Source organism: Peromyscus maniculatus, chromosome 7 (assembly GCF_049852395.1).
Source record: "Peromyscus maniculatus bairdii isolate BWxNUB_F1_BW_parent chromosome 7, HU_Pman_BW_mat_3.1, whole genome shotgun sequence".
In the NCBI taxonomy this organism is placed as follows: domain Eukaryota; kingdom Metazoa; phylum Chordata; class Mammalia; order Rodentia; family Cricetidae; genus Peromyscus; species Peromyscus maniculatus.
Genome location: NC_134858.1, coordinates 117,085,424 through 117,112,076, shown reverse-complemented (window position 1 = coordinate 117,112,076; position 26,653 = coordinate 117,085,424). Strand labels below are relative to the sequence as shown.

The following is a 26,653-nucleotide window of genomic DNA, read 5'->3' as shown; positions in this document are numbered from 1 at the left end:
TTCAAATCTTCACTCTTCTTAGCTTCAGCCAGAGTTGCTGTCTTTATTTTCTCTGGCCTGTTTGTTGCCTTCAGCAAAGGGATTCTCTCCCCTGATTAGCGGGAGAAAGGCTCTGCATCTGCTTTTTACCCAGCTTCTAGACATTTCTTCAGGACCAATGTGTCCCAAATATACAGACACTGAAACAACCTAGATTCCAAGCTTTTCCTGCCTTCTATCATGGTGTTTCGGACGATGACCAACATCTGGATATGCTTCTCCAACACTCTAGGCCTTCTCATTTGTTCTCTGAAGCTCTACCCTACCTTCCACAGTGCCTCGCTTGCCAACCTCCACCATGAACGCATGACTTTCTTGCTTCCTCTCACCTATCAAGAGTCCCAGAAATTGCTAAGACTCACAACTTGAATTCTCTCAAACTGTAGTAAACTGCCTTGGACTTCAGAAATTGAGGAGGTGAGGAGGCAGGCAGGCAGGCAGGTAGGCACTGAGTTCACCAGCGTATACAAAATCACCCATGGAAAGTGTTAAACAAGAAGAGAGACCAGGCCGGGCGGTGGTGGCACACGCCTTTAATCCCAGCACTCGGGAGGCAGAGGCAGGCGGATCTCTGTGAGTTCGAGGCCAGCCTGGTCTCCAAAGCGAGTTCCAGGAAAGGCGCAAAGCTACACAGAGAAACCCTGTCTCGAAAAACCAAAAAAAAAAAAAAAAAAAAGAAGAGAGACCATAAAACAAAATAAAAAAAAAAAAAGTAACCTCCAGCTAGCTTAGTAGCCTGGGCCTTCATTTCCGGCAGGTGGCAGAGGCAGGCAAATCTCTGGGAGCTCCAGACCCCGTCTCAACCACAAAGTGGCTTCCCCTCCAAATGTAATCCAAGAGGAAAACAGATTCACTCTTTCAACTGCCATCTGTATTACAGAATGCTATAGACTGATGTGTCACCACAATATCCACAGGTCAGAACCTCAGCCTTCAGAGTGCCTGAGGCCAGCCTGGTCTACACTGAGTTCCCCAACAGCCTGGAACAACAACAGAATAGACAGAGGGGAGAGAAGAGGCCATGAACCATCTTTTAAGAGAGAACTCTGAGTGCACAACTAGGCAAAGCCACGGTGGCGGCGGGCAGCCAGCGTAAGCCTGCAGGAGGGAAGAGGCTCTTCCATCAAGCCAGGCACCGTCTCACTCTTGAACACAAGTCTCCGGTGCTGTGTGATTTCCACTAAGTCTACTTTGCAGACAGAGGCATAACTAGTCTGTCACCAGGACGAGGCAGAAGAGCCAACTGGGACGGTATGCGTACTAGAGACATTGCCACAAGTACAGTGTCATGGAAATCCATGAGCAGGGCCTGACAAGTGGGCTTACATCAGGACACCTGAATCTGTCACTGAGGAGACGCCCAACTTTGGAGATCACACCATCCCAAAATGCCTCCCTCCTTTTACATGTAATCACGGCAGAGGGCTGTATAAGGAAACCAGAGATATACCTGCCCACACCCAGAAATTCCCAAGGCCCTTCTCATGAGATCTCTATTACCACGTGTACAATCAGAGTCCCGCCACACCAACACTGTCAAGCACACTGTGCTCACAGAGGCAGTGCCCTACCCAGGGCTCTTCAGCCACCCTCGGCAGGTGCCACAGTCCCTAAAGAGGGTAGAGGTAGCACACATCATGGTAAGTGGTGTACACACACACACACACACACACACACAGCTAGACTACTGCCACGTCCCTTGATGGCACTAGAACCATGACACCTGAACAGGATCGTGACACCTGGACAGGATCCAGCTGCTGCTCTGATACCTTCTCCAGGTGTGGCGACTTCAACCTCTGTGGTCAAGCACTGTGGTTGAGACTGAAGTCTAGATCCGCAGGAACCCACACACTGCCAGAGGGTCAACTGCCACCTCCCCCTCTTCTGCACCTGCTGCCACCACCTGCCATTTCCAGTGCGTATTTAATTTAGAAATACACACATCTTGTGTTCCAGGAATTACTGTCATTAATCTACATAAATGATATATAATCAGAAAGCCCACCAGTAGGAGGCCAGATAAAACATAGTCCGTATCCATGCCTTGCTACTAAAAAGAGTAAACCAGGCAGAGTGGCCCACGCCTTTAATCCTAGCACTTGGGAGGCAGAAGCAGGAGAATCACCACAAATCTGAGGCCAGTCTGAGCTACACGGTGAGTTCCAGGCCAGTGCAGGCTACAGTAAGACTTTGTCTCAAAAGGCAATCAATCATGGTGATCTAGTTCCTGCCCTATTTAAAAAAAAAAAAAAAAACCTAGTAGATCTATGTATCTAAAGGCTGCCTACATGGATCTGAGTTTAAGATGTGAAATTCACAGACACAGTGAGCAAGATGGATACAGACACACACACACACACACACACACACACACACACACACACACGAATGGTTCAAGGCTGTGAATATGATCATATAAAAGATAACAAGCAAAACTAGTTTATACTGCTGGAGTCAAGAAAGCAGCTACCCTGAGGAGATGGTCCAACAATCAGAACGGAATGTGGGGCTTCAGAGCACACGTAGGATTCACCAGGCCCTGACTGCAATCCTGAGAGTCACTGAGACAGGAGAGGAGTTTTGGGAGACACAGACTTATAAATGTCTAATTCTTGTTTGTTTTTTGTTTTGTGTTCTTTTCTAAGACAGGGTTTCTCTGTGTAGTCTTGGCAGTCCTAGAACTCACTCTGTAGACCAGGCTGGCCTCGAACTCACAGAGATCCGCCTGCCTCTGCCTCCTGAGTGCCGGGATTAAAGGCGTGTGCCACCACTGCCTGGCTAAATGTCTAATTGGATGCTGACTGCACAGGTTCATTCAAGTTCATGGAAACACATCAAGTGCTAATTCATGACAATTACACTTTCTTCTTTAGAAAGTTTGTTTAAATCACTGTTTTGTGTTATGTGTACGACTGTTTTGCCTGTATGCACGTCTGTGCAGCACATGCATGCCTGGTGCCCATGGAGGTCAGAAGAGGGCGTTGGCTCCCCTGGAACTGAAGTGACAGAGGTTTGTGAGGCACCATGTGGGCGCTGGTATTCAACCCTGGCTCCTGAGAGCAGTCAGTGCTCTTAACCACGGAGCCGACTCTCTAGCAGCAACCCTCCCCCCACGCCCGTTTTTAATTTTTGTGTTGTGGATCAAACCCAGAGCCTTGCACATGCTAAGCACCTTCTACACCCATTTCTACATGTGCTGGGCTACGCTCCATTCATCACCGTGGGCTTCGGTGCATACCTGATACTTCAGCTAATGCCCAAGCAACCTGTGTTTGATCCCGGGAACTCAGAAGACAGAGCCAGTTCCCACAAACTGTCCCCTGACCTCCACATGCATGCCAAGGCACCTCCCACACACACACTACACATTTTTTAAATGTGAATAAAAAACACAACTCTATTTTTTAAGTGTTACCTATAATTGCACTATGGGGAAAATGCCTGAAATAATCCACACCAACCACAAAGACTTTCCCCCGAGACGAGGAGGTAGCTCAGCTGGGATGGCATCAGCCTAGCATTCATGAAGCCCTCGGCTCCATCCCCCCAGCACCACAGAAACTGGGTGTAGTGAAGTACACCAGTAACCGCAGCACTCAGGGGCCGGAGGCTGGAGGATCATAGTTCAAGACCAGCAGCGGCAGCAGCACAGCTGAGTTCAGGCAGACTGGACTCCATGAGTCTTGGTCTCAGAAAAGGTGTGGGGAGGGGGTAGGAGACGGCTCAACAGCTAGAGAGCCTGCTGCTCTTGCAGGGGACCTGGGTTCTGTTCCCAGCACCCACATCATGAAGCTTACAACCACCTGTCACTCCAGTTATAGGGGATCTGAAGTCTTCTTCTGGCCTCCGTGGGCAACGCATGTACACGGTGCACAGAAACTTACAGGGTATGTGTGTGTGTGCATCTACATGGACATTCATTCACACACACACACACACACACACACACACACACACACACACACACACACAAATAAATAACATTTTAAGGGGGAGAGCTTATTCAGGAGGCACTAGGCTTTTGGTTTCCCACCTCTCTGTTTTTGAAAGAGTCTCCATAGCCCAGGCTGACCCCCAACTCCTCATCTTCCTGCCCCTCCCAAGTGCTGGAATTATAGGCATGCACTACCACACCCAATTTGAGACCCTAGTTGTACCTGCTAAATGTACAGCTAAATTTCTGCAACTGAAGATGTATGTGTTACTTGAACGGCTATAAACTTAATGAAAATTAATAGGGGAGGGAGAAAATAAGGCTCGTGTGACCTCTGCTCCCCACAGTGATTAACCAAGAGACCCTTGGGTAAGGGAAGGTTTGGGTACAAAGGTTTTCAATATAGAGGAAGCAAGCCGAGCCCCACCCTTGGGCAGGGGTCACTCACCTTTCTCAACTAAGCCTGAGTCCCTGATGCTTCTAAGCCACTTTGCAGATAAACCCTGACCCACCTGTTCTGTGCAGAGACGCTAGATCTCCTGGGGACCTGGGCCACAGACAAGGCTCCCACTGAACCCCACTTTGAATTCACATACAAAGGAAATCCCCCCCAAATACGCAAAAGAAATGTTTCCTAAGCCCTGGCTGCCAGCCCAGGGCTTGAGAACTCACGAGAACTTTCTGCATCCACGGACGGGACACAGTCGGGCTGGAGGAAGAAGGTGAAGAGGGCTGGCAGGAAGAGGGCATCAGGTGCCATTGCCGCCGCACCTGCACACACTGGGCACCACTGCACACCCAGAAGACAAGACCATCCTGGCACGCACACTCCAGCCAGCTCCCAGCTCCGGCTTTCCGTCACTGGTTCAGGTCTGGAGGGCAGTCAAGCATCTCCCTCTACTCAGACGGACAGACAACAGCTGGTCTGGTCACATCCTCCCAAACAGCGGGCCACACACATGAAGCAGCCGCTCCTCCACTGCAGCCAAGCGCTTGGGTTTCCGACAGCCTTCCCTTTCCTCCCAGAACTAATTTTAGCCTTCTTGGTTCTCGGAGGTAGAACCGAAATAGTCTGCTGAGGAACACGTTTACAAACAAGAGCATTGGCTTTGCCTCACAAACACCTCAGCTGTAGCCCAGAAGGTAGCCAGGGAGAGGCCCATTGTCCAGCAGGCCAGGCCCCTCCAGAGAACATTCCCCAGGGAGGGGGGCCAGGCTTTCTCTCCAACACCAGCTCCCGGGAGTCATGTGTCCATGAATGAAAACACCAGGCTGAGCTGCCCGTCCCCAAGAGGATCTGAAAAAGGTACGTGGGTGAGTGGCAACAGCGGGGCTGTCCAAGCCAGGAGCCATGGCTAGTCTAACGCCAGCAGGAGGCTCCCTGGACCCTGGAACAATCCCACCGGGCATGGTCTGCTGATCGCCAGCCCCCACAGCTGACACAGATGGAAGTACTCTGCTGACCTTAAGGACCAGGTTGGAGGAGGGCAGCGGCGTCTCCCAACCCGAGAACCGGGTGCCCAGCAGCAGCACCACAAGGCTTGCAGGGACTCAAATGTCAGTGCGGTCCACACGGAGACCAAAAAGAAGCTGAGAATAAGGGGTGTCTGACCCAGAGCAAAACACACTGGTGATGGCGTGGGAGGAGGAGCCAGACCCAAGAATTCTAGGAAAACAACCCAGGGGGAGATGGGCCCAGGTCTCATCTCAGCACACACTTCACAGGGTGATGTGGAGCGCTTGAAATGCTTGTGAGAAGGCTTGTGTCCACCCTGCTGCCTCCCAGAAAGCAACCCCAAGCACAGTAAGCTCTCACTTAGTGGGATCAGAAAGGAACGCCCCCTAACAATCCTCAGCAGACCTCTGCATGAAAAGGAGCATGCAACACGGCCCAGCCCACAGGAGTTGCCGGCCTGCAGAGGCCAACATACAGGCCTCTGTGGAAGCCTGTATGTCTGCCACGGCTTACAGCACTACACTACACCTTTCTGATGTAAGGCTTGCCCACCACACACACCTCCCAAGCCCCTTGGGAAAAGACAAGCCCATACCTTTGGGGCGAGGCTGCCCCCCTGCCCTGGCCCTGGCGTCCTGGGCCTGAAAGTTCCAGGCCCACAGCCGCTGCGGCTCCTCTGAGCGCCACAGGGCAGGCCCACTGGGGGGGAAGGGCATGCCAGGATCCTGTTACAACCCAGGGGTTCTGAGACCCAGGGGCTCTGCCGACAGGTATAGCCTGGGTTCACCCAGCTCCCAGGTGAGGAAAGGGGGCTTCGGGCAGGCGGAGCCCCAGCAGCAGGCACTTCCTGACATTCTGCGCTTGCGGGAGGGAGAGGCAAGAGTGCCAGCCTCAAGGCAAAGGCCAGAGCAGGTGGGCGGGTGCGGGCGGGCAAGCTGCCCGGCCACCCACAACGGGCCGCCTCCCTGAAACCCGAACCACTTCTGGGAAAACTCAAGGACGCCAGGATTCTCCTCAGTGGCAGCCCGTCCGCTGGAACCATTGATTCTGAACCAAAGGCACACTCAAACAGGCTCCACGGAGCAGGAATTGCCTACCCCGACTCCAGAGGGAGAAGATGAATGAACGCTGTTTAACCATTAGCCCCACCCCCTACAACTGTCTGCCTCTGGTTCTCAACCTACCTAAGTATGATTTTGCCTCTAGCACTTAGCGATGCCAGGAGTCACTTTCACTCACCCTGATGAGATACTGGAATTGACCAGCTGAGGCCAGAGATGCAGCTAAGCCAGCACCTTCAATGTACAGGCCAGCCCCACCACCACCACGATCACCATGATCATCACCATCACTACCATCATCACCATCATCACCATCACCACCATCACCATCATCACCACCATCATCACCACCACCACCCCTCCCAACATAAACAGAGAATCCACAGATACAAATGCCAATGGTGTCGAAGTCTGGGAAACCCTGTTCTAGAGAGGCCCATGCAGCCAGGACTGCCTCCCCAGACTGTCTCCTAAAGTGTGGCTGGGAGCTAGGAGACGACTCAGCCGGTAAAGTGTTTGCCATACAAGCATAAGGACCATTCAGATCCCCAGCACCCCATAGAAAGTCAGGCAGTGTAGCAGGCATTTGGAATCCTTGCTTCAAGGGTGAGTTCCAGGGTCAGAGAGACCCCATCTCAAAAATGAAGTGGGGGCCAGTGAGATGTCTCTGCAGTAAAGCTCGCCTGCTGCCAAGTCCAGCAACCAAAGTATGAGTCCCAGGACCCACTGTGGAGAACCAGCCTCTTCAAGTTGTCCTCCGACCTCCACATACACACTGAGCTGTGGTACATGCCCACAAACTGAAATGAAATGCTTTTAAAAGACGGAAAAAATCGAAGTGGAGAGTAACTGTAAAAGATGTTTAATGATGATCTCTGGCCCTGACATGCACCCACATACACAGGTGTTACACACACACACACACACACACACACACACACACACACACACACGCATGGGGGGTATGGATGAATATGAATGCTCCTGAATGATCCAGATTGGCTCTTAACCCTCCATCCACTGCATTCCAGTCCACAGTAATAGTTAGCATCTGTGAGTGGCTCTGAACTCAGGCTCTGACACCCTGTGGATCTCACCTGCACTACTGACCTCCCAGGTAGGGAGGCTGAATACATAGGCACTCAGGGATGGCTTCCGGAGTAGGGAAGAAACCATGGAGACTGAGCGATGGGCAGAGCCACAAGTAGCAGAAGTCAAGGCAAGGGCATGTCCACAGACCAGAACAGGGTAAGCAGGGATACCGAGAGAAGTCAGTCCAGTGCAGGCAACCTTCTACAGACTGGCTGTCCCACAGGAGAGCTGACTGCAGGGCAGTCAGGATTTTAGAGAGCCCAGAAAGGGAGCAGGATGGTACACACATACAAGGTGTCCAAGTACCCATGTAGGCACTGATTTATATTTTCTGGAGTTCAGTTTTCTTAGATTTTGAGAGCAGCGTGACAAAAGACAACGGGACTTTCCCCTAAGCCCCCAGCAAATGAGGGGCCTTGGGGAACTGCCAGGGCAAGTGCAGAGGCCTGGAGGACTCTGGGTGCCAGGAAGAGCAGCAGAGGACTACCAAAGCCTACCTAAATAGGACTCAGTCAAAGGGTTCCAGGTCTTAAAACTTCACCCAGCTGTAGGGTCTGAGAGAGTCACATCTGCATGGAAAGCCTTTGAGCGCTGAAGAGGGTACCTACTCCTTCCAAAGGGCATCCCCATCTGATAGGCAGGCAGCCTGGAATGGTCACAGATAGGACAGAGAGCAGGGGACATCCTCTCTGGGGAGAGACTTCCATGACTCTGTAGCCCTCGTCCTTGGCCTCTCCCACTACAATGGACCAGAAGACTAAAGGTTACTCTCTCATACACACCTCCACCCACAAGGAAATGGACAAGAAACACCTCTGTGTCCGCGGTCAGCCTATGAGGATGTCTGGGGCAGTGGGCACCTGATAAGACCCTTCTTAGCCCCTGGCTCCTGTTCTTCTGCTCCGCTCCAACCTGAAGCCCTCCACACTGAACCCCAAGAACAGAAACAGATGTGAGAGAATAGAATGTGCAGATGTTCTCTGCAATGCAAGAGCCAAATGCCAGCCTCCCAAGGACAGCCGGAGCCAGGCAGATCTGGAAAGACCTCCAGAAGTACCCACCAATGGCACACTGCCTTCCTTCTCAGCCTGTGCTGTCCAAAACGGCAGCAACCAGACAAACATGAGTACAGAGAACTGAAGTTAAAGTAATTGTTTTAATAGTAATTATATGTTGAAATGACCAATCTTTATGTTAACTTCATTCCATCAATTATGAAAAAGAGCAAGTCTCTACCCCCAAATTCATATGGCAAAGTCATAACCACCATTAATGTAATGGTCTTCGAAAGTGGGACCTCTAGGAAGCAGTAAAGGTTAGATCAGACCATGACGGTGGGATCCTCATGTAGGATTAGCTCTCTTAGGGCAGACCTGACCATCCCAGCACCCCAGTCTGGCTTCTAGAACCATGTAAAAATAAGCACTGCTGATTTTTAAATATAAATGTATATATGTATATACATATATGTAAACATATATCTATATATGGCTATTTTAACTTTATTTGAGTTAGGTCTGCAGTTATCTACGCACCATGTGTATGCATGATGCTCTAAGAGGCCAGAGAACATGGATCCTCCTGGAAGTGGAGTTCCAGGTGATTGTCATGAGTGACCGTGTGGGTGTCAGGATTGGGACCTGGGTCCTCTACAACAGCAGCAAGCACTCTTAACCACCTGGCCACCTCTCCAGCCCCAATACTGCTGCCTGGCTCATGCAGTCCTGCGGTACGAGGCCAGCCAAAACACACTAAGACACAGCTATTCTCTTTCCTTTTACTGACATGACCACCGGGGATTCTAAAGCTAAATACATCTGCCCATGTTCCTATGTTCCTGTTGGCAGCACGAGGGTAGATCTCTTCTTTTTACCACGGGGTTGAGTAATTCTGAAGATGAGCCAGGAACATGAAGAAGAGACCATTTTGAAGCCAGAGGCCAGGTATGCCCCAACCAGGAACCAGGGAAGCGTTCCTCCAGTTCCTCAAGAGCAGTGGCCACCTTGAGGTGTGACAAGAAACAACAGGTGACTCTACTTTGCCCGGGGCAGGAAGCACAGGTTCTGAACAGACGCCTGTCAGTGTATCCTGCTATATACTCCCAAACAGCGCAAAGAAGAAGCGGACACAGTACCCGGGACCACTCTCACCCTGTGCCCAGATGGGAGGCAACTGGTGAAGCCAAACTGGAACAAACTGGGGCAGTGATACCCAGGTTCCTAGTCTGAGGCGTACTGTCCTGAGAGCACCACTTTCAACAAGCCTGGACTAGAAAGGGACAGGCAGATCAGGAGTAGACATCCAGCAGCTAGGGGGCTGCCATGTACCCTTGGATCAGCCACTGCTGCCCTCCCCAAAGCAGGCCAAAGCTTTCCATCACTCCCAAGCCCTCATGCTTGGGGAAAACGTCAAAAGCAACATCACTTCAGTGAATGGCAAAAAGAAACAATGTTCAACCTGAGCACCTCTTGGCCTGGACCACTCCAGGCCAGCATCGAAACCGCTTCCCAACCGTAGCAAAGAAGTGGTCTCTGCCCTCTAGCCCGCGCACTCACACTCCACCTCACCCAGATTCCTGCAAAAACTCTCAGGGTCGGAATTAATTGCAGCCTCACTACCTTGCAATAGAAGGGAGCAGATTGAGGGTGGGGATCCCAGTGGGGCGTGCAATGGCCATCTGGGATACCCACCCCCGCAGTAACATGGGGGATCCCAGCCCCTCCCCTGCACTCCGGGCCCCGCCCCTCGCGGGTTTACCAGACTCCGCGCTGCTGCCACCTCGGGCGGCAGGGGACCCGAGCTGCATGTGTAATGGGGGTTGGGAACAAAGACGCGCAGGACCCAGAGCCCCGGCCACCGGGCACCAGCCGTCCCAATCGCCACGATCTTTGCTCTCGAGTCTCAATGCCCGACTGTCCACGTTTCCCAGGACTGCCCCAAGCCCGTCCTGGAGCTCCTGACAGAGTTAGGCACACTTCAGCACCACCGGGACAGAGAGATCCGTGCCTGAGCTTTAGGCGCTTTCCCAACACAACTTCGCGCATACACACCCACACGTCCCAGTCCCCAAGCAGACGCGCAGCAATTACCCACATCCCGCAGCCGCCTGCGGGCTGAGCGCGGGTCACTCACGCCCGCCACGTGCCGGCTGGAGCGATCTGAGACCTGTTGGTTCGCCTCCTCAACCTCCTCTCCACTCCCAGTAGCCCAAAACAAAAGCGGTCCCACGAGAGCGCATCTGTAGCCCGCTGCAAGGAAAGCGGGTGCAGGTAGGAGCCACTGGCGCGAGGATCGCGACGCAGAGTGCCTGGACGGAGTGCAGAGGGCTCCGAACGGGCTGTGTGGAAAGCCGTCTGCTTTGCTTTGCGACACCTATGGCTCTCAGGGGCGCGCAGCCCCATCCCAGCCACCCCCGATTGAGATGCCCGCCCAGCCTAGCCGCCTTCCCCACGCTCAGGTTTTCCTCGCTCAGTTCCTGGGGTCCGCGAGTCGCAGAACCTGAACTCCGACCCTGACGCTCCAGGTTCCCCCATCACCGAGCGCCTCCGCGAGCCAGAATCGCGCAGAGGAACCGCACGGGCGAGCTTGTCTTTACGATCTCAAGCAGAGCGCCCCGCACGACCCCGATCCCAGGCAGGTGGCGCGGCGCCGAGGCCGCGGGGCCGCCCTTTGTTGGTAAACACCGCGCGCCCCGGGTCCCCGCACCCCTACGCCGCGCCGGGTCCTTACCGGCGCACAGCGATCCCCAGAGAAGGGCGAGGGCCGCCCAGGGCGCCGTCATGTTCCGCGGCGCCGCCCCGCGGACACCCGGAGCCCGCGGGCAGGGCCGCGCTGCGCTCCCGGGGCGCGCAGGGCCCGGCGGCGGCGGCGGCGGCGGCTGCTCTCTGCTTCCCGCTCCTTCTCTGGGTCGCGCTTTCCAGGCGCGCTCGCTTCTGCGCTTCGGTTCCCAGGCAGCGTGCGGGGACGGGGGCTCAGGGTCGCTGCGGGCGGCGCGCAGTGCGGCCCGGGCTATGGGGCGACGCGGGGGCCGGGGGGCGGCGGCGGGGCGCGGGCCAGGGCGCGCCCGACGCGGGCATGGCGCAACGGGGCTGGGCCCGGGCCCCGGGCGCAGGGGCCGAGTCCGGAGGGGCCATGAACGGGGGGGTGGGGGAGGGGAGCTGAACCGAGTCCAAAATGGCTCCTGAGCGGTGGCCACGGAGCCGAGCCAGCGGGGAAACCCGGATGTTGGATACAAAGAGGCGGGCGAGCTGGGCGGGGAGGGGGAGGGGAGGCGGGCCCTCCGGCCGCGTGGTCCGCGCCCCCCTCGGGGGCGGGGCCGGAGAGGAACAACAACACCGAGGCTCCGCCCCCAGCCCGCGCCCTCGGGAGACCGCGCGCGTGCTGCACCGGCTCCTAGGGCTCGGCGGGGCGCGCGCTCGGAGCTGGTGGGGTTGGATTGCGGCCCACTCGGCTGCGGACTTTAGGGTGACCCGTAGCCATCCCACTTGATGCCTACCCCAAACTATGGAGGCTACGCTGCGGGATGCATGCTCCTCTGAGACCCCTGAGTGAGCCCCCGGACCCCATAGCCTGGACACCTCTGTCCTCCAGCGCCCGCGCATCTTTATTGATGAACGGATTAACCGGCAGGAAAAAAGCTGAAGTCTGAATTGACGGCAGTCCCCACAACACACAGACAGCTGTCTCCACGCAGAGGAGGACCCACAGAGCAGCTGCAGGTGGGAGAGTGGTGGTGACCTGCTTCCTGAAGGATCCTCAGCCATCCTACCTCCTTCATCTCCCCCTTCCAAGGGTTACCTGCAACAATCCTGCCACCCATCTCTGCTCTTTACACACACACACACACACACACACACACACACCACACCACACACCACACCACACACCACACACACACACACACACACACACACCACACACACCACACACACACACACCACACACACATACACACACACCACACCACACCACACCACACACACACCACACACACACACACACACCACACACACACACACACCACACCACACATCACCACACCACACCACACACACACACACACACACACACACACCACACACACACACCACACCACACACACACACACACCACCACACCACACACACACACACACACACACACACACAGCAGGTTCCTCCATTTCAGATTCCACATTCCTCATTACACACCCATGCTTGGGAGAGTGACAGGGCCCCAGGCAAGCCTGGGAAAGCTCGTCCCAGCTCAGAGAAAAGGCCCTTCCCTCGGCAAGGGAAGAGAGGAGGAAGGTGGCACCCAGAAGCCTGGGTCATTTCACTTGTCTGAGCCTCAGTTTACCCTCATGAAAGTGACAGCGTTAGACTCCTCCAAGATTTGTATAGTTTGTCACTGCTGCGGCTTTGTTTTTGAGCCGGGGATTCCACTCAGCTCCAGAGTGGCTGAGACCACAGACCTGCACGACCTTTGCCCTTTTGTCTTTCCTCTCTCCTTATGTAACCCCCAGATGACCTCAAGTTCTCCATCCCTCCGTGACTTTTCTTCTTTACTTATTTTATTTTGTATGTTTGCCCGCATGTATGTATGTGCTCAGTATGTATGCTAGCAAGTTAGAAGAAACTGTCAGATCCCCTAGAACTGGAGTTAGGAATGGCTATGAGCTACCTTGTGGGTGGTTGGAGCTGAACTTGAATCCTCTGTAAGAGCAACAAGTGCTTTTAGCTGCTGTGTCACATCTCCAGCCCCATGATTTTATATTATTATTATTATTATTATTATTATTATTATTATTATTATTATTGGTAGTGATGAGGTAGTGCTGGTGGTAGTGGTGGTATTTTTGAGACAGGGTCTCACTGGCTGTCCTGGAAATTGCTCAGTAGACCAGACTGGCCTCGAACTCCCAGGGATCTGCCTGCCTCTGCCTCCCCAGCGCTGGGATTAAAGGAGTGCATTTATTTTATGTTTAATCATGTGTATATATGTATGTTCCTGTGTGCGGGTATGTCCATGTGCCCAAGCAAGCCAGAGAGGGCATAGGATCCCCTGGAGCTGGGGCCAGAGGTGGTTGTGACTGCCCCACCCCCTCCCATGGGTGCTGGGAACTGAGCTCAGGTCTTCTGAAAGAGCAGTAGAACTCTGTTAACAGCTGAGTTGTTCCTCCAGTCCAGCTTTGCATTTTTTAATGAATGGTAGAAACTTACTCAGACAAGCCTGCAATGACAGACCCACTGTATTAGGGAAAGTATTAGTTATCTTTTCCATATTGGGGGGAAAAAACCAACAATCATCCATATGCCAAAAATTAGACTGTCTGGTTCTGTTTTTCTGTTTTGTGATTGTGTAGATGAGAGAGAGAGACTTGTTGGGGAAGGGTACTGAACATAAAGGGTCTCACATTAGCCCAGGCTGGCCACCTCTTCAATATGCAGCCAAGAATGACCTCGAAATTATGACCCTCCTGCCTCTATGCACCACGTGCCTGGTTATGTGTGATGTGAGGATCAAACCTAGGGCTTCCTAAATGTTAAGAGGACACTGCCAACTCAGCCACATCCCAGCTTCTGTACCTACACCACGTTATATGCCACATAATTCCCAGTGATCCAAAATGCCCACACACCAAAATGCTCCTCTGGTATTACTGGGAAATTCCAAATTCATATACTGAACTATTAGCTTCACAATTGCATTTGGCAACCTATCTAGCACCCTAATTTGACATCGCCAAAAGAGAACTCCCATATGTTTTCCTCTATAAACCTGCCCTCCCTCTCCATCCCTGTCTGAATCGATAGCCCAATCAGTTGTCCATATCAAAGCCTTCTGAGTCACCCTTGAATATCCCATATCCAATCCATCAGCAAGCCTCAAAGGTGCATCCGACATCCAGCCATTTTTTTCATGTTCCCTGTACCACACCAGCCTACCTCTCACATCTGGACTGTATCCACAGCAGTGGATGGACAGGCTCCTTAACTGGTCACCTGTGCCCATTCAAGTTGCTAAGTGTATCTTCTATTTCTTTTAAAAGGCAGGGAGAGGGGAAAGAGAGCATGCAGTTGAGATCAGACAACTTGCAATTGGTTCTCTCCTTCCACTGTATGGGTCCTGGGATTCAAGCTCAAACCCTCAGGGTTTGCAGCAGGTCCCTGCACCCAGTAAGCATGTCTCTGGCCTGAGTACACTTTCTAAATAGTAGCTGAAGTGAACCTTTAAAAGATGGGGCTCTGGGCTGGAGAGATGGCTCAGTGGTTAAAAGCTCTGGCTGCTATGGCAGAGACCTGCACTTGATTCCCAGGGTTCAGACTGGACAATTCACAAATGTCTATAACTCTAACTCCCAGGAATTTGAGATCCTCTGCTGACCTCCACAAACATCTACATGCATGCCCACACGTATACACACACATATATACACACACAATTAAAAATAAAATAAATAAAAAGATACTTACATCACATTATAGTAATTCCCCTTTATGGTTTCTCTTTTCATTATATCAGTTATTAACAGCCAACCAAAGCCCAAAATATTAAATATGAATTTTTTTTTTTTTTTGGTTTTTTGAGACAGGGTTTCTCTGTGTAGCTTTGCGCCTTTCCTGGAACTCACTTGGTAGTCCAGGCTGGCCTCGAACTCACAGAGATCCGCCTGGCTCTGCCTCCTGAGTGCTGGGATTAAAGGCGTGTGCCGCCACCACCCGGCTAAATATGAATTTTTATAAATTAGAACTTTCAAACTGTGAACCAGCCTGGGTAGTGTGTTGACTTCTTGCCACCCTGCTCTGACCCTCCCAGGACATGATTCCTGCTTTGTCCAGATCTACCACGTTGTATTTGCTACTCACTGGTCTCTCTTTTAAGATTTATTTTTATTTATATGTATGGATATTTGTGTGCACATGCCTGTGGAGGCCAGAGGAGAGTTATAGGAAGTTGTCAGTCATCCACTGTGGGTGCTGGGAGCTAAACTCAGGTCCTCTGCAAGAGCAACAAGCACTCTTTCTTAACCACTGAGCCATCTCTCCAATCACCCACTGGTTTGGTTGGTTGGTTGGTTGGTTGGTTGGTTGGTTGGTTGGTTGGTTTTTCGAGACAGAGTTTCTCCGTGTAGTTTTGGTGGCTGTCCTAGAACTCACTGTGTAGACCAGGCTGGCCTCCAACTCAGAGATTCTGCCTGGCTCTGCCTCCTGAGTGCTGGGATTAAAGGCATGTGCACCACCACCGCCTGGCACCCATTACTTTCTTAATGGCCATCTTGGTTATAAGATCAACCATCATGGAATCATGGTGTTTGTTTTCACAGTGTTACATGGTGTTTGTTTTCAAGGAACCTGCATTTCACTAGCTAATGGTCCTTATCAGAGAATAATCCTGACAGCAATTCAGATATGCCAGAGAGAAGGCATGAAGCACATTTCCTTTAGCACATGGTGAATAGTCTCTCTCTTTTTGTTGTTGGTTTTGTTTTCTGAGCCAGGGTTTCTCTGTGTAAGAGCGTCTGGCTGTCCTGGAACTCATTCTGTAGACCAGGCTAGCCTCCAACTCAGAGATTCTGCTTCTGCTTCCTGAGTGCTGGAATTTAAAAAAATGTGCCACCTCTCTTAATTAAGGTTTCTATTGCTGTGAAGAGACACCAGGACCATTGCAACTCTTAAAGGGAAACATTTAATTGGGTGGCTTACAATTTCAGAGGTTTAGTCCATTATCAACATGATGGGACATGACAGCATGCAAGCAGACATGGTGCTGGAGAAGTAGCTGAGAGTCCTATATCTTGTAGGCAACAGGAAGTCAACTGAGACATGGCCAGCATCCTGAGCATTGGAAACGTCAAAGACCACTCCCACAGGGACACATGTCCTCCAACAAAGCCATGCCTACTCCAACAAAGCCACACCTCCGAATAGTGCCGCTCCCTATGAGATCATGGAGGCCAGTTACATTCAATCTACCACATACCTGCCATTTGGGTGCTAGAAATCAAGCCTGGGTCCTCTGGAAGAGTAACAAGTGTTCTTTACTACGAAGTGTTTTTCTGTTGGCTTATCAGCCACACCTGAATCTACTGATATTTCAACAACCTTTTGCACCCCACGGCCCTGCAGTCAGCTCCCAGGTGCTCAGACCTCGGCCTAGTGGGATTTCCAGTCCCATTGGCACTGGCTCAGCTGCCACCACCAAATGTAGGTTTTAACTAGGTTTTTATGATTCTATTTACCAACAGAGACTTGGGAGTCAGATGTTGGGGTGAAAACATGCTACATCAGAGAAGCCAAGGAACAACCAGCTGACCTTCCTTTTTGATCAGAGACCAAATAAGAGAAGCATTTTTCCACTTGTCCCAAACCAAAAATGACTTCAAATCTCTAAATGCCTCCCTACTGCTTCCTGTGTGTCTGTCTCTCTATCCATGTTCCTGGCTCCTCCATCCTCTTTATGGCTAATTCCTGTCAACTAGTTGCTACCTCCACCCCCTGATCCAAGGTTAAATTTATTAACACAGTCTTTAAGTTTCACAGTGCAATCAAATATCCCGCAACAACCAAGCCATCTCTCCAATTCTTTTGTTTTTTTGTTTTGTTCTGTTTTGTTTTGTTTGAGACAGGGTCTCACTACGTAGCCCTGGCTGTCCAGGAACTCACTCTGTAGACCAGGTTGGCCTGGAACTCATGGAGATCTACCTACCTCTGCCTCCCAAGTGCTGGGATTGAAAGCATGTACCACCATACCTGCAACTTGATTTTTATTTTTAATCTATCTTGTCCTAGGAGTTTAATAGAAATTTTTTCTCCAAATTGGGCTTTTAAAAAAAGTTTCATTCTAGCCAGGCCATTTTAAGTTTTCTTTATGGTATAATAAATGGTGATTTTAAAACATTTATTTGTCTCTGTCTCTGTGTGTACACACACCCATGCAATCACGCACCTATGACAGTCAGAAGACAATTCTTCGGAGTTGGTTCTCCTTCTGTGACATGGACTGGAGGTCACACTCAGGCTGCCAAGCTTCCACCTTTACCTGTTCAGCCATCTTTCCCACTCTAAATGGTAAATTTTATGCATGAGAATAGACATATTTCTATTTTGATATGGGACATCTGTGCTGGGGGGTAACTTAGCTGGTAACATGCTTGACTCACAAGAATAAAGACCTGAGTTTGATTCTCAGAATTCATATTAAAAGCCAGGCCCTGTGGCATGTGCTTGTAATCTCAGTGATGGTAGCATGAGAGGTGGAGACCAGTGGATCCTTGGAAGCTTAATGGCCAGTTCCTGTCTCAAATAAAAAGTAGAAGGCATCTGAGAAATGTTATCCAAGCTAGTCCTGATCTACACACACACACACACACACACACACACACACACACACACACACACATCCATGCACATATGCACTCATCCACACAAGCACACACACCCATCCATACACATATACATGCACCCATGCACATACCCATGCACCCATACACTTGCACTCATCCATAAACATAAACACACACACCCACATCCATACACACATGCCCTCATCCACATACATACATGCACCATACACACACATACATGTTCCCATACACACACACACACACACACACACACACACACAATACACACACATGTGTAATACAAATCCTAATTCATCTTAATAAAAACCTGGAGTCAGATATCAGGGTGAAAGCTAAAAGTCTAGAGAAGCAGAGCAGGCCACAGCCACTAGAGACACTTCTTACCTCCAAGAATCCTCAGACTAAAAGGGCCGAGTTCCTGTCTCCTCCCGCCTTATGTTCCTCTCTCTGCCCAGCAATATTTCCTTCTTTTTTTTTTTCTGGTTTTAAAAGCTTCATTTGTATAACAGTGTTAAGTGTAAATCAATGAAATATTTATTGATATTTTCATAATGAGGACTTTAAACATTTACACACATGCACCCATACACACACATACCCACCCCATACACATACACACACATCCATACACACGTGCAAAGTGGAATATTCAATACTTATTTAGGTCTAGTTTGTAGAAACAGCCTCCATGTAGTTTCATCTTCCTCAGCCTTGAATAAGAGAGTGGCGTGTTAAACCTGTTATTTCCAGCTGTCTGTCCTCCCTGCTGGTGTTGCACAAATGTCACAGCTAATGGGAAAGGAAGACACAGGACTCTGGAGCAGGCAGAGGATTCCAGAACGTTATTTCAAGCTGACAGTCCAAACAGCTGAGCCTGCCGCACTGGTGATCAGCGTTCCTGCCCTGGAGTCTGCCTCTGGCACTACCATGTCCTTTACGGTTTTTCCAAGAACTCGCCCTCTTGGAATGGATTCTGCGATCTGCTTCCTGTGGTTTTGTGTTTGGACTGTTGCTGCCTACTCCAATTCCCAGTCTTTCCAAACCACTAATTTCATATGTGCCTCTTCTGAATGTGACGGGGACATGCTGGTTTGTAAGCTGTTTGGAGCTTCTTAGTCGGTGGACTAAGGGCTCTCAGCTTTCCGGACTGGACTCCTGCTAGAACCTGTTGACTGTGTGCATGAAGCTGCAGTTCCCACGCGTTGCTTGTTAGGTGATGTGTTGCCTTTGCTTTGAACATTGAGGGAGATTTGCACTTCTACATGTATTTATTTATTCATTCATTTATTCACTGTGTATATATGAGGGTGTTCATGTGCCAGGGCACCGGTGTGGAGAGCAGAGGACAACGTGTGGGAGTCAATTCTCTCCTTCTATCATATGCCTGGTAGCAAACACCCTTACCCACTGACCCATCTCCCTGGTGCCAAGATTTGCATTTTAACTGCTTTTAAAAAACTTTTTATTATACTGGTTGTATGGTTTTTTAATACCGATGCTTTTAATATTACAAAGTAGTTTTAATGTCAGTTAGCCTACTTCATTACTTAAGACTCAAGTATTTGGTCTGTAATTTTTTTTTCTTGGTTTTGGTTTTTCGAGACAGGGTTTCTTTGTGTAGCTCTGTTTGTTCTGGAGCTCACTCTGTAGACCAGGTTGGCCTTGAACTCACAGGAATCCACCTGCCTCTTCCGTCCAAATGCTGGGATTAAAGGTGCGCACGCATGCCAGCAGCACCCAGCTAATTTTAAGTATTTTTGACTCCTCAAAATTGCACATGTCACAGTGAGTTCTTTGTACTCTTTTCTCCTCTCGTGTCCTGGTTGGCTTCAGCTGTCAGTCTGACACAGTCCAGAGTCAGCTGAGGGACTCTCAATTGAAGGATTGCCCAGATCAGAATGGCCTGTGGCCATGTTTGTGAGAGACTGTCTTGATTGATGGTTGATGTGGGAGGGACTGGCCTACTGTGGGTGGCATCATCCCTAGGCCTGTGTGCCTGGGCTGTTTAAGAAACATAGCTGAGTGTGAGCCTGTGCTGGAGCCAGGAAAGCGGCATTCCTCCATGGTTTCTACAACAGTTCCGGCCCTGACTTCTCTCAGGCATCTCTGTGACCTGGAATGGGAAGACGAAATTAACCCTCTACCCACCAAGTCGCCTTTGGTCATGGTGTTTTTCACGCAGCAGAAAGGAGTGAGGATGTCTCTCTTTTCCTTGTAACCTTGTCTGAGCAGTGACATTTTCACTCCTCCACACCGGCACTCGTGTGGCCTGCCCGGGTTCTCCCGCCATCTCCTGGCAGGGTGACAGCTGCTTTCTAGAAGAATGCTAAGAGGCTGCAAGTAAACCTCAGCTCTGGGTGACCAAAACCTTTTTCTGTACCCATGCCACTTGGATACCTTAGCCAGGTACGACCTGAACATCCTTCTGTTTTCACTTGCCTACGTGGGGTGGGGTGGGGGAAGGCACGCACATTGCCACAGCACGTGTAGGGAGGTCAAAGGACCACTTGCTGGAGTTGGTTCTCTCCTTCCACCGTGTGGGTCCCGGGGCTTGAACTCAGGTCCCCAGGCTGGGCAGCAAGCCCCTTTACCCGCTGTGCCATCTCGCTGGTCCTTATAGTTTTCTTAGTTCTTTGAAAATGTTGTTCCAGGGTGCAGGAGTACTCAGTGACTTTTCCTGGTCTGGTATGGCCTGTAGCCTTGGTCCTGCCAAAATATTACAAAGCCTTAGTGCCTGGGTCACCATGAAACCCTACTATAGCCAGGTTTACTAGGAAATCTGAGTAAGAAGGGGAAGAATGACCTTCGCCCTTTATAAAGTCAGGAGTGCTGATAAAAGCAGTGAAGCTTTGAAAGGCTCCTGTCCGTCACGAGCCCCTCCTGTCCCTGGCCTGCCCAGGGCCGTCACGAGCCGCTCCTGTCCCTCGCCTGCCCAGGGCCGTCACGAGCCGCTCCTGTCCCTCGCCTGCCCAGGGCTGTCACGAGCCCCTCCGAGTCCACTCAAGAACATGTTGGCTAAACCTAACCATGCGGTTAGACGGACACTGCTGCACACTTGCCTGAGACACACCATGGAAAAGAGTTTTGTTCCACTGCTACCGTCTTTGCCGAGGAGTCTGCCCCGACTTGATCTTTCTTTGGAAAGAGTCTCCTTTGGTCTTGACAATTTCATTTTCCCTTCAACACATAAAACGTTGTGTTATATTACACAACGGATGCTGAAATATTGTGTTAGTTTTTTTTAACCTTTATTTTTATTTCACATGTGTGGCTGTTTTCCCTGCTTTTATTGTCTGTGCATCACATGGAGGACTGAAGAGGACTGAAGAGGCCAACAGATCCCTTGAGGCTGGAGTTACAGACAGTTGTGAGCAGCCATGTGGATGCTAGGAATCAAACCCAGGTCCTCTGGAAGAACAGCCTGTGCACTCAACCTCAAAACCGTCCCTCTGTAGCTGCTCCCCCCCCCCCCCCCCCCCAGTTTATTGTTTTATGGTCTAAGCAAGCCTTTGTGATGCTGGGTTGGTGACATAGAGATCTCCAAACACATCTAAACTACAAGGTAGATCTTTCAGGACACTGGGGCTGCCAGTGCAGCTCGGCCAGGGAGGCTCGGCCAGGGAGGCTAGGCCGGGGTACAGAAGCGAGCCCCGCACGCTGGAAAGGGGTGGGGGAGAAGGAGGGAGAGAGGTTGCTTTGGGGTGTATTCAAGAATTTGTTTTTATTTTGGGTAGTTCCAGTTATCAACAGGGATCTTGTCTTCCGTCGCCGAGCGCTCTACCGTTCCTGTCTTTTCTTCTCCGTCTTTCCTGCTGCCTCCTTCACCTCCTGCCATGTCTGCCCCTCTGACACTGTAAGCCGGTCTCTGTACGGTCACGGTGCTGTCCTGCTCAGTCACTGTCCCCCCATAAGCCTGGTGTGCTTCCATTTGGATTTGCGTTTTCATTTGTCACCCATGGCATCCGTCTGATCTATTGTAAGCAAGAGCTATGTTAGGACGTCTTCTTAGTTCACGGTTTTGTGGTCCTGGCGCTGCTTCTGCTGTGGCTCGGTGTCTGTCAGCTCTGACGAGCCGAGGCCCCGCGGCGTCTCCTCCGCAGCTCGGGTTTGCTGTGGTGATGGTGGCTGCCTGCAGCTCCTTTCCCCGCCACACACAGAGCCCTTCCCTTCCGGGTGGAAGGTGCTCTTCTAGTCTATGCTCTGTCCTTTGGACTTCCCAGCAGTCACTGCTCTGATCCATGTGATCTCACACACCTGTCTGCAACATCTTGCCACTGCACCAGATCCAGTTTGAAACAAGTCCTGAGTTTGGTGCGGCCTTGTGGCAAAGGAAAACTCTGGGGGGTGTCACAGGAGCGAGGTCACAGGGGGCTTATCTGAGCAAGGAACAGAGAAGTCTAAGGTAAAAAAAAAAATGTGAAGAGGAAGGAGGGGAGGACTCAGCATCTGCACAAATATAATAGGATGAGTGGAAGTGAGAGTCAGAAAGTGTGCCAAGTCAAAAGGAAATCCAGGCTGGGAGTTGGCTCAGCTGGCAGTGTTTGCCCAGCATGCATGGGGCCATGGGATTCCCTGTACTACATAAACCAGGTGTGGTGGCACATGCCTTTAATCCCAGCACTTGGCAGATCAGGAAGATCAGGAGTTTAAGGTCACCTTCAGCTGCAAAGAAAGTTTGAGGGCAGCCTGGGCTACAGGAGACCTTGTCTCAAAAAAAAAAAAAAAAAAAAAAATCCAGCATTTAGAAATGTCTCGAAGAAAAACACACAACATTGCCATCATGTGAACTACAATGAAACAGGGGTGAACCCTAAAGTGGCTAGCCTGGGCGATGGCCCAGCCAGGTGACCTGGTCAGCTCCAGTCTGGTATAGACCGAGCTGGGGGAGGGCACAGGAAGAGTATTCACCAAGCTCATGAAGGTCATCTTGTGTGGGAAGTTAACCAGGAAGGTACGGGTAGGAAAGGGAGGAGATGGACAGACAGGAGAGGACCCTGGGAAGGCACTTAAAGAAACGGGGTAGAAACAGGTAGGAAGGTGATGAGGGGGCACTGTCAAGTCTGGTTTGCAGGGAAGGATGGAGGCCCCAGTGTGGGGTGGGGTGTCGAAAGGTGAGGACCACGGAGGAGGGTAAGTCAGGAAGAAGGCTGTCCCCCATTCTGCTGAGTTCGGTCCTAAAAGAGAGCTTGCTTTCTGCCTTTGGAATGGGGAAGGTGATCGTCTTTGGTGGCCACACCCTACACACTGTGTTTTCCTGCCTCCTGGAATGAAAGCCAGAAAAGGAGAGCTGGTTCCCACCCTGGGGCAGAGGCGGCCCACATGTCTCCAGGGAGTCATGGCCAGCTTCAGGATGGTCCAGGACAGGACAGGAGCGCTCCACTGAGTCAACACAGCCCAGGAGCTGCTCAGAACAAGCAAGGGGACAGTGCCACCTGGGAGTCGGGGTGGAGGGAGGCGGCAGGCTGCCAGGGCACAAGGAGTTCATTCCAGAGGCCCCCGGGCCCGAGACAAGATTCTCTGTTCAAGTTCAGCATACCGAGGGAGGAGGGCCTCATAGACCTGGGGGGGCAGAAAGAGAAGTTTAGAATGGGGAAGGGGAAGTGCATCTTATACCAGCTTACAGCTTGCAATTTAAAAATGTAAATTCTGCTCAGTGGTAGGAGTCCCAGCACTTGGGAGGCAGAGGCAAGTGGATCTTTGTGAGTTCAAGGCCAGCCTGGTCTACAGAGTGAGATCCAAGACAGCCAGGACTGTTACACAGAGAAACCTTGTCTCAAAAAAAAAAAAAGAAAAAAAAAAAAAGCAAATTCTGAGGCTGGAGGACACCCCAGTGGTTTAGAGCACTGGCTGCCCTTCCAGAGGACCCAGGTTTGAGTCCCAGCACCCACATAGTGACTCACTATGGTCTGTAACTCTAGTTCCAGGGGATCTGACACCCTCTTCCAGCCTTCTCAGGAACACACACACACACACACACACACACACACACACACACACGATGCATAAACATACAGTAGACAAAACACTCATACACATAAAATAAATACATATATTTATAAAACTTACTTCAAATTTCCAAAACCTCGTGCAAAACTAATGTGCATTATGACATTAGTAATTTCTCTGAGCAGTTATGTACTAAAATGATGATAATTTGGACACATTAGATTAAGTGAAATATATTATTAAAATTAATTTTGTTTCCTTTTTTTTTTTTTTTTTTTTTTGTTTGTTTGTTTGGTTGGTTGGTTTTTGAGACAGGGTTTCTCTGTGTAGCTTTGGAGCCTTTCCTGGAACTCACTCTGCAGACCAGGCTGGCCTCAAAGTCACAGAGATCCTCCTGCCTCTGCCTCCCAAGTGCTGGGATTAAAGGCGTGAGCCACCTCCGCCCAGCCTTGTTTCCATTTTTACTTTTGAAAAATGAGTTGGAGAGATGGCGCAGTAATTAAGAGCATGTATTATCCTTGCAGAGGACCCAGGTTCAGGTCCCAGCACCCTTGGTGTCTTTGTAAGCCAAGGATGTAATTCCATAGTCAAGGGCATGCTTCCCATGGGTAAATCCCCAGGACCAATCCCCAAGTACTCTGGAGTGGGGGAGGGGGGTAAGATTTCCCTCTAGTTGGGTATAGCAGGCTTAATGTAGACGAGAAAGAAAACTCACCTTTTAAAGAAAAGAAAAAAGACCGAAGCCAGACTGAGAAAGCAAATGCTAAGAGAAAACCGGATGGCTTCTCACCTGGGAAGCTCCTGGGCTGGGGGTGGCAGCCAGGCTGGGATGTGGGGCTGATTTCACAACCTCTGAAAAGGCCACACTTGTCCCTCCTGCAAGGCCTAGAGGGGAAAGGTCATCTCACATTCATGTGCATCGCGAACGAGGCTAACTGACTTGAGTGACAGACGCTGCTATGGTGATAAACGCTGTCGGACCAGGAGGGCATGGGAGTGCAGCCCAGTGGCAGGTGTCGCCTCAGCACGCAAAGGCCCTGGCTTCAACCCAGCACCACAACAAGAAACCCTGAAATGTGTTTAAACCGGATTAGCCTAGCTCAGAAGGGCTGTTAAAAGTCACTGACAGCATAACTGCTAAAAATAATTAAGATGGCCAGGCGGTGGTGGCACACGCCTTTAATCCCAGGACTTGGGAGGCAGAGGCAGGCGGATCTCTGTGAGTTCGAGGCCAGCCTGGTCTACAGAGCGAGATCCAGGACAGGCACGAAAACTACACAGAGAAACCCTGTCTCGAAAAACAAAAAAAAAAAAAAATAAGATGGGAGATTTCTGTTATACACATCGGAGAATGGGAAGTTTAAAGACCACCTGGAATCCAGAGTGAATGGTAAGTCAACCTGGACAATTTTGTGAGACCTCATCTCAAAACAAAAAGTATATGGGGTCAGGGCAGACCTGTGCTATAGCTTACCAAGCACAGACGAGTGCATGGCCTGGGTTCAGTCCCTAGAATGGGGTAAAGGGTACAGATTTGGAAGTAAATTCCCCATGATCTTGCCACATGAAGTTGCACGAGGTGATGGGGAAAGGATTGAAGAGTCGTCGTTAAGAGGACAGCACTTAGTGGAGCCGGGACCTGTCCTTGGTGCATGGGCTGACTTTCTGGAGCCTGGGGCCTATGCCGAGACACTTTGCTCAGCCTTGGTGCAGGGAGGAGGGGACTGGACCTGCCTTGGCTGAGTCTGCCAGGCTGGGCTGACTCCCCAGGGGAGACCTTGCCTTGGAGGAGGTGGGAGTGTGGGGTGGATTGGGGGGGGGAGGGCTAGGGGGTGGGAGGAGGGAGGACAGGAATCTGTGGCTGATATGTGAAATTAAGTTAATTATAAAATAAAAATGCTATAAAAAAAGAGAGAGAACAGCACTTCATTCACTTGTAATGTTGAAAGAAACATCAAGTTTAAGTGGGTGGGCTGAGAAATGAAAAGTGAACGGGAAGAACGGACCCCTAGGAAAGGGTGGCACCCAATGACCTCGACAGCCAGGAGTTCCCCAGCAGACAGAGGGCAGGGAAAAGCAACCTACCTGAGGAGGCTAACCTCAACCCTAACTCCCTCAACTGTCTTCCAGTCATGTCCGAAGTCTCAGGGAGACAGCCGGCAGAGCCAGGGCCTCCAGGGAGCTGTCCACGGTTCTGGACTTCATCTGCAGCCACGCTGCCTTCCTCCACACTAGCCGGACCTGTACCCCACGGTCTGTGATGCCCTGGAGGCTTTCTGGCCTCTCTCTGCAGAGCTTGATTCTGATCAGGCCTCATCCAGTTTGAATACTATTCCCCTTTCCCCACTCTAACTAGAGAACAAAGGGTTCATTCTCGCCTGCTGGGAGGGACAGAAAGGAGGCTAACACTCCTGAGACACCAGTGTCCTTCAAACTGGGAATGCCACCTGGGGTGGTTTGAAAGAAAATGGCCCCCAAAGGGAGTGGCACTATTAGGAGGTGTGGCCTCCCTGGAGGAGATGTGGTCTTGTTGGGGGAAGTGTCACTGTGGACACTTTGAGGTCTCATATAAGCTCAAGACCACTGTCTCAGTGTCCCAGTTCACTTCCTGTTGCCTGCAGATCAAGATGTAGGATTCTCAGCAAAGCCACCATCCTCCCAGCCATGGTGATAATGATGACTAACCCTCTGAAACTCTAAGCCACCACCTCAATTAAATGTTTTCCTTTGTAAGAGTTGCCGTGGTCATGGTGTCTCTTCACAGCGATAGAAACCCT

At 50.9% G+C, this 26,653-nt stretch overlaps 2 protein-coding genes across 5 annotated transcripts in view; both read right to left on the bottom strand.

The window, feature by feature from the left end:
* Positions 1–11,717, bottom strand: part of Acvr2b (activin A receptor type 2B) — a 39,964-nt gene extending 28,247 nt beyond the window's left edge. Inside the window, exon 1 of one of the 3 annotated variants that reach the window (XM_076577336.1) lies at positions 11,315–11,717. In XM_076577336.1, the coding sequence (XP_076433451.1) occupies positions 11,315–11,366 (52 nt within the window). In that variant the 5' untranslated portion in view covers positions 11,367–11,717. Of the gene's footprint in view, positions 1–6,027; positions 6,728–11,314 lie in introns of those variants that run through there. The other 2 variants (XM_076577335.1, XM_076577334.1) reach the window with 2 other exon arrangements.
* Positions 11,718–21,632: 9,915 nt separating this feature from the next.
* Positions 21,633–26,653, bottom strand: part of Xylb (xylulokinase) — a 35,756-nt gene continuing 30,735 nt past the window's right edge. For both annotated transcript variants that reach the window (XM_042282030.2, XM_042282032.2), the window contains 2 exons: positions 24,667–24,761; positions 21,633–23,489 (listed from right to left, as the gene is read on the bottom strand). In XM_042282030.2, coding sequence (XP_042137964.2) covers positions 23,412–23,489; positions 24,667–24,761 — 173 coding nt within the window. In that variant the 3' untranslated portion in view covers positions 21,633–23,411. The remainder of the gene's footprint in view (positions 23,490–24,666; positions 24,762–26,653) is intronic.